At 39.0% G+C, this 11888-nt stretch overlaps 1 protein-coding gene and 1 long non-coding RNA gene across 5 annotated transcripts in view; one reads left to right on the forward strand and one right to left on the reverse strand.

Moving 5' to 3' along the window:
• Positions 1–11888, reverse strand: part of smap1 (small ArfGAP 1) — a 154270-nt gene that overhangs the window by 118947 nt on the left and 23435 nt on the right. For all 4 annotated transcript variants that reach the window (XM_034898288.1, XM_034898287.1, XM_034898285.1 and 1 more), the window contains exons 2-3: positions 9465–9598; positions 4652–4737 (exon numbers count right to left, since the gene is read on the reverse strand). In XM_034898288.1, coding sequence (XP_034754179.1) covers positions 4652–4737; positions 9465–9598 — 220 coding nt within the window. The remainder of the gene's footprint in view (positions 1–4651; positions 4738–9464; positions 9599–11888) is intronic.
• LOC117960413 overlaps positions 1–11888 on the forward strand; it is a 19288-nt gene that overhangs the window by 439 nt on the left and 6961 nt on the right. The window contains exon 2 of the long non-coding RNA XR_004660144.1: positions 1422–1425. This is a non-coding gene — a long non-coding RNA (uncharacterized LOC117960413). The remainder of the gene's footprint in view (positions 1–1421; positions 1426–11888) is intronic.

Raw genomic sequence — 11888 nt, forward strand, 5'->3', positions numbered from 1 at the left:
GGTGATCCGAGTATCCGGCTGAAACGAGTATCCGGTACGGATAAAGCACTTTTGCAGAGTACAAGTATTTTACGAGTATATGAGTCAATATCCGTGCTCGGATTGAATACAACTCCTCAACTGGCCGCGCAGCGTTCTGTGATAATCACATTATCGGCAATAAATATAACAATTTTTGATCAACTCATATCAATTGCAAGCTTAAATAACATACCGGTTAAAGCCCCGCACATTTCAAGAGAGACCGACCACTTCCGGTTTAAATCTGACCACTTCCGGTTTAGGCCCCGCCCAGTCCGAGTACGGATCCGGATACAGATAATTCATGTGGTAAACAGATACAGATACAGATAATGCTGTACTCGCTCATCCCTACTGTTTATGTAATTGGTTATGTTGTGTGTATTTGCAGTAAATTTGCTAAATGCTGTGCATGTTTTGTCTTTAATTAATGTTTTTCTTAATTTGCTTGTGTTTGGTCTATTTGTACGTGTTTCTTAGGTTGCAGGGTGTTTGCCCCTGTTGGCCATCGTAAACTACATCTGAAAAAATCCAATCCCAGCCTGCTACAGCTGTAATATTAGTACAGCCAGGAAAGCAGCAAACAAACAAACAAACAAACAAACAGGATCAACAGAGATAGATTTACCAGACATAAGGAAAAAAAACTGCATGACCAGAGATGTTACAAACCCTGGGTAAATATTGGAGATGTATTTGAAAGATGGAGACAGATTAGAGCCCAAAAAGATGCAGATCTGGCTAATTTCTTAGGTGAGCATTAGCTTCAGGCTAATTTATCACGGCTACAAGGAATGGGCATTTTACCCAATGTAATTTCAACATTTGTCTACTCACGTTGAATTATATAGCTAGAGCAAAAACAAATTGAGACAGCCAGTGAAGTGATCCAAACTGGTCCTGGCTAAAGCTGCCATGCTAACCCTGCTAACTGCTAACGTTACTAGAAGACAAGGCAAGCATGGGGGGGGGGGGGGGGGGGGGGGGTCTATACATTTTGAAGAAAGGACAATGAGTGTGCAGTGTGTTTAGCAATTGTTGCCAAAATTCTAAGCCAATAAAGTGTGTCCAGTCGGGTGGAGAGGACGGGAAGGTAAGTTAGTGCTATTTGCAGGGCTGCCAACTCTCACGCATTGGCCGTGAGACACACGCATTTGACTGGTTTCACACGCTCACACGCCACACCCCCGATATCTCACGCTGAAGTGTCAACCCGGTTGGTCAAATTTCTGAAACATGAGTTCATCTATAGAGCTACCTGTTGAACCACTCGTGATCGACTAGTTGAGCTTTCAGAGACGATGAGGGGGTTCAAGAGCGCTCCCTGTCTGTGGAATTGTTGAAATGTCGCAAACTGAGAACATTTTTTTCACAAACCAGGCGCATTTCCCCGGCTTCAGGTATGTGCTCTGAGTATCACAGACCCGTCCGTCGCTTTGTAAAAATAGAGGTGAGCAGCGCGGCTGGTAAGCGTAGCAACTTCAGTTCATTTTAGTGGACTCACTCTGCTGTGGGCAGTGATGCGTTGCATCCGTGCGTGGACCTCTGATAATGAGCAGCTTACAGCCACCTCTAAACTTTGAGACCAGAGACCCAAATGGTCCTCTGTGTCTGTCAGATGGTCTGAATGAGATCTACCATATCAGCGGAGCAAGAACATGCACAGCAGACTATATTACAACTCTCCAAATCTCAGACAACAGAGATGGGAGGAGTTATATCATATATATAATGCGCACAAAGTTGTAAACATGAGCAGAAATCTGATGAAACACATCTAAGCTATACTATACTATATATACGATACTGCAACGTTGGGCTACTATTGTGCTTCTCTAACCTTGGTGCATCTCTAAATGTAACTGTAAAAATTCATTCAATGTTAATAAAATGAACAAATAGTTTTTATTTTCCGAAAAAAGTAAATACAGTAAGTGGGGCAGAGAGGATAAGGGCAAAACATTACTGAGCCTTGGCACAAAGGTTAAAGGATTAGAATTTATGTAAATCAGGGGTTCTCATTCTTTAGAATTTCAGTGGTCTTAGTTGATCCCTCTGGTAGACCAACATTAATTTAACTTTGGTTCCCCAGTCCCTACACCAGGGAGCCCTGGACCTGTTCACCACAGACCCAAATCTTCTCAGCAGTATGCTACTGTCTCTTCATGTGGCTCATTATGTTTGGGACATTGTCTGGGTCAGTTCTTATATCATCAGAAGGTAATACAATGTGTAATCAAGTGATGACTAATTAACATTAATGTAAATGCTAATTGCCCTAATACCTGTTGATACTACAACAATGCAAAGGCTATTAACCTTACAGTTTTGCACATATCATGTAAGACTTGATTTCAGATTTTTTTGTTGTTGCACAAAACCCTCTACAAAGTGCCATTTAATGGTTTATTTTTCAAAAACAATCCGGGGGGGCATACCCCTATACCCCCAGACCCCCCTAGGAAGATCCCCCTATACCCCCCACACATAACAAATCCCAATGTAAACTATGAAGGATAATGATGCAGAAAGAGCCAAAGAAAATGATTTTTACTTGATATGGGTTGGTCCCCCGAAATCTCACTCCTATTTTTAACGGTTGCTACTGTAATAAGCCGGAAAAGTGTGTCTGTCAGTTGGGTACAGAGTTCCACGTGAGCACAGGCTTCTATGACTGTCAATGTAGCCAGCATCTAACGTTAGCTACTCCGCTGTGCTGTGAAGTAATGTCTGGCTATGTGAGACAAGCGTCTAGCAAAATTGTTGTGAATGTTCTTTCAGCGCGCTTTGGAAAGACTATGGATGCTGCAGTCTCAGTCTGGCAACCTCCATAAATGTCCTGTTGCTTTCTGCAGCTCTGCATGGCATACTAAACTAAAAGCTTACATTTCTGCGCTAGCTGTATGTATGGTGTCTTTTGATTACTACGTGTTTTTTTTAATCTGTATTGTTTTTAGTTGCTTTTCTGCCTCCATGGTCTACAATCATCTGGACTACGAACTAAAAACCCTTTATAGCTGTATGTATGGTGTCTTTTTGATTACTACGTGTATATTTTAATCTGTATTAATGTTTTTTTTTGCTTTCCCACCTCCATGGTCTTAAATCATCTGGCCTACGAACTAAGAACTATGGTTGAAAAATAGCCGACTGGTTAACACTGGCACGTTTAAAGAAATGTTGATTAATGTGTGTTGTCCTTTATAAATAAAATACAAACTATTTTAAACATTCCCGGTCAGTATTACATATTGCAACTTTAACTTTATTGGTTTTGGTAATTTATTTTATAATGACGGTTGGAGCAGGAGCAGTTTTACCTGATTTAACTACATTACTGGTCAATTTGAATGTATCTACTAAGTAATGAATTAAGTTGGATTTCACAGTGAGATAAAAAAAAAAAAGATTTCATCAGAGGAAAAAAATAAATGATTTTGCATGATATAAGCTTTTACAAATGAGATGATGCCTCATTACCTTGGTTGATAATCAAATAGAAAAACACACATCTGACACCAGAACAACTATCTGGTGATATTGTGTTGGAACAGAGGTGAAACAGACTTGGCTCTGTACAGAAATGCTGAGCATGCCCAGTTAACCTTGAGTCTGGCTCAAGATCAGAACAGGAAATGATCTAATACCCATTTACTACCAAAATTAACATTTACTGTATATGCAGGATTTTTTTTTTATGCTTCAAAACCCCGCAAAAATGGATAGGTGATAGACTCTTTTCTTATTGCCAGAGTGTGCCTGTATGACTGGATTTAGTGTCCGTTTAGTGTCTTTTGAGTAGTTAGCTGACAGGTGACATGAGGGGGGCGTGTGTGTTTGTGACACTGAGAACTCAGTCATTGGCAGGTGTGTAAATAAAAGATTGAGAAGATTGCTTCTGGCTGGAACCAGCCTCAAGGGGATGGCTGTACACCAGGCTTACACTAACACTACTGAAGACAAAGACATTTGTTTTTCCACATCACAAACTTTTGTAAATAAAACTTTTTATAACCTACACTACAACAACAAGGAAGAGTGAGGCTGCCCAGCAAAGATGCCAATGAAGCGGGCCCGGAGCTATATTGTGGTCACCATAGCAAGCACCAATCTTCTGATGTGAAACCATGCAGATTCTGGGAGTCAGTTTAACACAGAACACACCCGTATAGAAGTAGGAAAGACATACACCAACCAGGCAAGATAATCTCTTCTTCGTATGGGAGAACAAGACCGGGGGATAATTTAACCATGTAGGTTAACCTTTGGCAGTCATGTTCAATGTCGCAGACACACCCAAAAACAGGGTTAGTAAACACTTCTTTTTTTTTTATCCGTTACTTATTCCTTTTCTCTTTTAAACTCAGAGCAAAATATATAGGGACATAGGGAGCTTTAAGATATATGGTGGCATCCAGCATATGGTGGTGTAAAAGTCTATATGGTGACAGAGCGTTCTATAAGATGTTTATATGCACGTGTTCAATGACGGGGAATTTTAACACCAATGTATGGTGACATATTTTATGAAAAACTGTGATTTTCAGTAAATGAAGTTGGGGTTGAATGAATGCTTGTGGCCGTCGATAGTCCAAGACCAGAATACAGAAAGCAGGCAGAAAGAGGATACTGGTCTGTCTGTGGCCGTCTGAAGTTCTCTGGTAGGTAGGCTTCATACAGCTGTTTAGCCCTACTGTTGCCCATGTCCACCATACTCTGTAAATTAGGGACAGGAAGAAAGAAAGGAAAACATGTGTGAATATATGTGCAGTTAACACTTGAGAGGCAAATGTTAAAATGCCTTAAAGAACTTGTCAAACACACACAGCAATACGGCTTCACAATTATTCACAATTTTATTGAGATGGTAATGTGGAATAGAGCAAATTACAAATACCAGGGTGGGTGGGCAATATACTGTATGTTTAAGGCAAAATATGTGTCAAACCATTCTGAATTAACAGGTAATTTCAGGGTGTTTTCAACCTGGACCATATTTTCCAATATTTTTGTGTGTAAGTGACTGATGGGAACAACATCTTTGACATTGGTCCAGTATTAAGAGTGAACCCTGTAATTTGCTGCTGCCGACCAGGCTGTAAAGTAACCCTATGGAGCAAATGTGCATTATCAGTTTAGTCCACTAAAATGCTTTATTTTGCCAAGGCTCAGATTATTATTCTAAGTGTCTAACAACATTTTGGAAAGGATCCCTACAGAGATAGAGACCAAACTGCTCTGAGGTTGCTAGCGCTAATCACACCAAACTCCATTTAAAAAAAATTTAAAAATACTTTTGGGCGTATAGAACAAACATATTTTCACATGAAAATCTGTAAACCAGTGCTTTGCACTTAGCACTTGGAAAAGTGGAAAGACTACCCCACGGCTTTTCTTATTTTTTTGTTAGTTTCTCGACTTCGGATGAAGTGTATTTTACAATGTTTATTTACATGCAGTCTGGTGGCTTTAGCAATGCAATTTCACAAATGTTTATATGTTTGAAAAAAGTGTATTCCTTTTAAACAGAGGTGGACCTCCTTAGAAATCCTTCCATAATGTTGTCGGACACTTTTACAATAATCTGAGCCTGTCAATGACAAAACGAGCACGTTTGCGAACGTAAATAGAAGCTGCCCAACTGCCCTGTTAACTTACAGAACATTGTAGCGTGCTCACCGACTGCAGCAATCTTGCTTAATACTGGACCAATTTCAAAGATTGTTCCCATCAGTCACTACGACACAAACATCAAAAAATAGGGGCCAAGTTGGAAAAAAAACAAAGTAACTCTTTAAGTATTGTGGTGCTGCAGAGACATCCCAGCCCACAAATTGTATCCTACAGAAGAGAAAAATAAATCACACTATAATCATTTAAATGTTTTAAATTGTAATATTTTTTAATTAAATGAGAAAAATGATGCATAAAATGATCATTCCCGCCAATATCATGAATCATATGGCAATTGCTATATCAGTCAAAATAATCGCAATTAGATTTTTTCTCATATTGTGCAGCCCTACACAGAGAGTCCTTACATTAATTCACTTGCATTCAACTCAATTCAACTCGCTCACTGCTTTCCAATGGCCGTATGTGTCGAAGCTAAATTAAAAGGAGGAGATAGATAGAGAGAAGCAGAGGAGATGGAGTCGGAATAATCAGCCATCCAGAATTAATTAATCATTGAAAACAATGATTAACATTCAGAGTGAGACACTTTGGACTCACACTCTGCTCATGTAAAGGCACTGCCTTGAAGAAACACACACACCTTCAAGGTTGTGTGCACATCCTGTACACAACAAACAATTAGATAAATTCGCAACACGCGCAAACCTACACACACACACCTGATTTATTGTGTGTAATTTAATCAATGAGACAAGGTAGTTACCATGAGAGCTTGGCAATACAGTGGGAAGAACAAGTATTTGATACACTGCTGATTTTATATTGGGTTCAGGTCTGGAGACAGGCTAGGCCCTCCAGGACCTTGAGATGCTTCTCACAGAGCCAATCGTTAGTTGCCCTGGCTGTGTGTTTCTGGTCGTTGTCATGCTGGAAGACCCAGCCACAACCCATTTTCAATGCTCTTAGTGAGGGAAGGAGGTTGTTGGCCAAGATCTCGCAATATATGGCCCCATTCATCCTCTCCTCAATACTGTACAGTCGTCCTGTCCCCTTTGCAGAAAAGCATCCCCAAAGAATGATGTTTCCACCTCCAGACCAAAAAGCTCTATTTTTGTCTACTCACTCCACAAGACCTTCTCCCATTCCTTCTCTGGATCTTCCAGATGGTCATTGGCAAACTTCAGAGGGGCTTGGACATGCGCTGGCTAAAGTAGGGGGACCTTGCGTTCGCTGCCGGATTTTAATCCAGGATGGCGTGGTGTGTTACTAATAGTTTCCTTTGAGACTGTGGTCCCAGCTCTCTTCAGGTCATTGACCAGGTCCTGTCGTGTAGTTCTGGGCTGATCCCTCACCTTCCTCATGATCATTGATGCCCCACGAGGTGAGAAGTTGCATGGAGCCGAGATGGACCGTCATCTTGAATTCCTTCCATTTTCTAATAATTGCGCCAACAGTTGTTGCCTTCTCACCAATCTGCTCGCCTATTGTCCTGTAGACCATCCCAGCCTTGTGCAGGTCTACAATTGTATCCCTGTTGTCCTTCAACAGCTCTCTGGCGATTGTGAAGAGGTTGGAGTCTGTTTGATTGAGTGTGTGGACACGTGTCTTTTATACAGATAATACGTTCGAACGGGTGCTTTTAATACAGGAAATGAGAACAGGAAGGCTTCTTAAAGAAAAACTAACAGGTTTGTGAAAACTGGAATTCTTACTGGTTGATAGGTCCCCAAATACTTATGTCATGCAATAAACTAAAAAGTAGTTATTTAAAAATCGTATGATGTGATTTCCTGTTTTAGATTCCATCTCTCACAGTTGAAGTGTACCCATGATAAAAAGTACAGACCTCTACATTATTTGTAAGTAGTTAAACCTGATGAACAGTGTAACCATGGAGATATATTGATATCTTGATATTAGACTAGATATCGTCTTTGATTTTGAATATTGTAATATGGCATAAATGGTGTCTTTTCCTGGTTTTACAGGCTGTGTCCCAGGTCATTTTCTGAACTTACCAGACTGTTGTATTATTTGCTTTTACCCACTTAGTCATTATATCCACATTACTGATGATTATTTATCAAAAATCTCATTAAATATTAAATATGTTGCGAAAGCACCAATAGTCAACACAACAACGTCATTGCGGTATCAATATCGAGGTATTTGGTAGAAAATATTGTGATATTTAATTTTCTCCATGTCGCCCAGCCCTAGTTACCATGCACAGACTGATAACAGTTCTCTATATTCCTGTTTGTTGCTGAGCATGAATGCATGTCTATAATCCACTGCGTGAGTATGTGAATGCGCTGCTCGGTTTTTGCTCTCACTTAAGTCATACTATAGATCTTAGTAGAGATTGCACTCAAATTTAATTTGTGCATTTTCAAATTTTGTTTTTTTTGTTTTTTGTCACTCACAATGATTTATTTAATGAATTTCCACAAGGGTTTTGTCATGCTTTGGGTCATGTAAAAGATTATGTAAATCTGCACTATTAAAGGATAAAAGAACAGATTTAACTAACGCTAATTAGCTGACATAAGGTCGGAGAGACACTGGAGTGATGTCATGCATCGTAACACAGAGCCAACTGATCGATGATTAAATTCATTGGCAACATTTTTGTAAGTGACTTAGTTGCTTAGTAGTTGCAGTCGATACTTAGAAAAACAAATTTGATAATTATAGGGCAAACTCTTACATTATAAGTTCTAAGGATCGTCTTTTTTATTATTTATGTGGATTTTGTATTTTTGTGGTGAACATCAAAGATAATGTACTATACTGATATCAAGAAGAGTTTTAATGATTCCAGCTGAACGTGTACAACTTCTGTGGGTTTCAATTTGGTTCAAAGGGCTTGACTTTGTGCCATCACGTTTACACATTTCTATAGAAACTTTCTTTTGTCATACATTTTTTCTGGATTGGGATCAATTTCTGCATTATGTTTTATCTGTAGCAAGCATTTAGAGGTGGTTTGACACTTCAGAGCCACCGTACAGGTAAAACCAAGCATGGCATCCAAGTTGATCCGCTTTGTCTTTGGTGGTCTTCTTTTTTAATTTGTGGCTCCAGTATTGCAAACAATGCATCAAAGGGAACCCCCCGGTGCCTGCTGCGCATCGGAGTGTGTGAATGTAAATGTAAATGTAAATGTGCCCCGGCCACAGCGTATGAATGTGTGTGAATGGTGAATGTTTCCTGTAGATGTAAAAGTGCTTTGAGCATTTGTTAGGACTGGAAAAGCACTATATAAATACAGCGCATTTACATTTACATCCACACTCTCCGCGCAATTTCACAATTGGATGGACCCAAAACTTTCTATTTCCTTTTCTCTTTTTAAGAAGAAAGAGAACAAAATCATCATCACTGCTTGAAGACTTTGTTATGCAAGAATTTTCAGAGAAATCTTGCATTCTGTGCACAACATCACAACAGTTTTTGGATGACAGATACGATAAAACGCATATGAACACTTTCAACTCAGTGTGCAAGGGCCTTTTGCTCTAATACTTAAGGTGTCAATTCAGTATTTACATGCTGGTGTGAGTTGTGTTTTAAAGGTGTGTTTATAGCCCTGTGTATGTGTGTGTGTGTGTGTGTGTGTGTGTGTGTGTGTGTGTGTGTGTGTGTGTGTGCGCGCATGCTCGAGGAAGAAATGGAACTGTAATCAGTCTGTGCATAGGTGCATTTTGGGGGTAACTACCATGTCTCATTGATTCAGATTACACACAATAAATCAGAAGAATGTGTGTGTGTGTGTGTGTGTGTGTGTGTGTGTGTGTGTATACCTGGATCTGCTCAGTTGTCCACTGGTCCAGATTGACAGATTTTACTCTGGAGATGTGGACCCCCAGGTTGCGGTGGATGCCGGCACAGCGAATGCACATGAACACCCCAAGGTTCCATGACGCCCATCGAGGACCTGAAAAGGGAAGAGAAAGAAAAGCTTACTTGTTCAAATGTTAGTGTAAAGTTCTTACTGTGTTGTCAGTTTAACTGACTCAGTAACACTGTTGCAGAGAGGAACATTTGAGACAATGTAGAGTCAGTCTTTCAATTCAAATCTAAATGGTGGAAGTGATGAATTAAAACTTGGTTGTGTAAAATGAAAGAGCAAACGCGTGACCAATATTCTCTCTGAAAGTTTTCACCTAACCATGTCCATCAAAAATGTGCAAAAACTCTCACTTCCATGAACTGGACAGCTGTTTGACTGACAGGGGATTCTGGAAAGTGCAGTAGCGTGCAGTTACAGTACACTATCAGAGTTGAGCAGAACTCCAAGAAGTTAATAAGAAAAGATAAAAATCCAAACAGCACAAACATTCAAAGCCTTTACCTACTTTGGTGAAATTGTCTCACTTAAAAAAAGTAGTATTTCAACAAAGTACATACTTCAACTTGAGGTAATCCAGAGACATTTTGAACATTCTTATCAAAATTGCTCAGGAAGTAATATTCCAAATCCTTTCCATACATGTTAATGGGATTTTACAAAAGAAGCATGTGGTTTAAGACATATTCTTCTATATAAAAGTACAAGCATCCACCATCACTTATTTCATTTTAAAGCCCAAGAAAATGTGCAGAGATATAATTTTTTTATTAAATGTAAGATGTGGCTGAATTTAATCATCTCCAAATCAGAAATATAATTCTCTCTTTTAACTGTTACAAATGTATTGATTTAAGATTACTTCAAATTGGGTCTCTGAATAATTATAGCATCTATGTACTTCTATTGCATGCACACTAAATTGCTTTCATTTGGTGAACAGCTTTGATTAATGTCACTATAATTAAAAACCTATTTCTACATATAGTATAAAAGGTACTTTAAAAAAGCAGCATTAAGTTTAATGAACTGGTTTTCAAAAGATTTCATTAGCTTAAGGGTCATAGAATATTTTTTATTCATAAAGCCTAATCCTCTAAAACCGGCATTAAAAACAAGGAAATCTCTCCATTATCAATTACATGTGGCGTGACGACAGGGTGAACTACAGATCTAAATCAATTTTTTCTGTGCATGACAAATTATCATGGAACAGAAGTGAAACCAACTCAATTTGGGGAGAGTCCAAGTTTGGATTTTGGAACTGTGCTTGCCAGACTGAGGCCACTGCAAAAATAACAAACATAAGGTTACATAAAAGCTGTGTCAGAGAACAAGAAACAAGGCCATGCGCCTGCTGCACAGAACCAGAAGAAGGACAGAAGCTACAAGCAGCCACAGACAGTACTTTAATTCCTGTTGACACTCAATCATGCAATGTCTGTTGAGAGGAGACCATAGGTGCAGGAAATGGGGGTGCAGCAGGATCCCTGGTGGCGAAGCTTTAAAACTGCAACGACAATAAAATAATAGCTTATAAATATCTCTGGTTGTGTTTTCTGTTCGAAGATATTTTGTATGTCATGTTTGAGGTGTGAGATAAAGAGAAGGATCATTTTAGTAATTTACGTTCTTCTACGTACTTACGTTCATCGTGTATTGGCCAATGAGATTTGTCTTGATGCAATTGCGATTCAGCCAACGCATAGAATGCAAGTACACTCACAGCCACATACAACAACAAATTAGTTTCTACTATATCTTTCAGCAATACTTAGCACTCAAAAGAGAATTATGGATATTTTTAATCATAATTTGTTACTTTGTGGCCTTTTTCTGACCGTTTAATAGGTTGATGAACACTTAAAGCCCATCTTGCAAGTTTAATTTTCCAACGAATTTGCACTTATTGATTGTTGGTAATAAACATTTAAACTGTTATCCACTGTATATTATATTAAAAAGTATCACAAAACATAAAAAACACGAAAAAGTAGGTCATATTTTACAGTGGTTTGCTTTTCTCCAACAATGCATTGCATGACGTCACGGAAGGGAGACGATAGGCCAGCCAGCTTAGAGAGCCCATTGAGAGTTACGAGAGATAGAAGACAACAGTGTAAGAAAGAGTGTTCAGCAACAGATTATAGATAATACATACATATACATAGATAGACTATATATATAGCTAGATATATAGACAGTATTGATATATTTAGAGGGAGAGAGATAGATAGCTATAGCTAGCATACCGATATAGCTAGCTAGGTAGGAGGGTGGGTACAATTTGACCGTGTTGGGCAGGCAGATTTTTTAAAGACGGACGTAACAAAGAACTCACAGATGTGAAAGTGAAACACAGCTTAGAAGGGGGATG

The sequence above is a fragment of the Etheostoma cragini genome, chromosome 17 (genome assembly GCF_013103735.1).
Source record: "Etheostoma cragini isolate CJK2018 chromosome 17, CSU_Ecrag_1.0, whole genome shotgun sequence".
NCBI classification, from domain to species: domain Eukaryota; kingdom Metazoa; phylum Chordata; class Actinopteri; order Perciformes; family Percidae; genus Etheostoma; species Etheostoma cragini.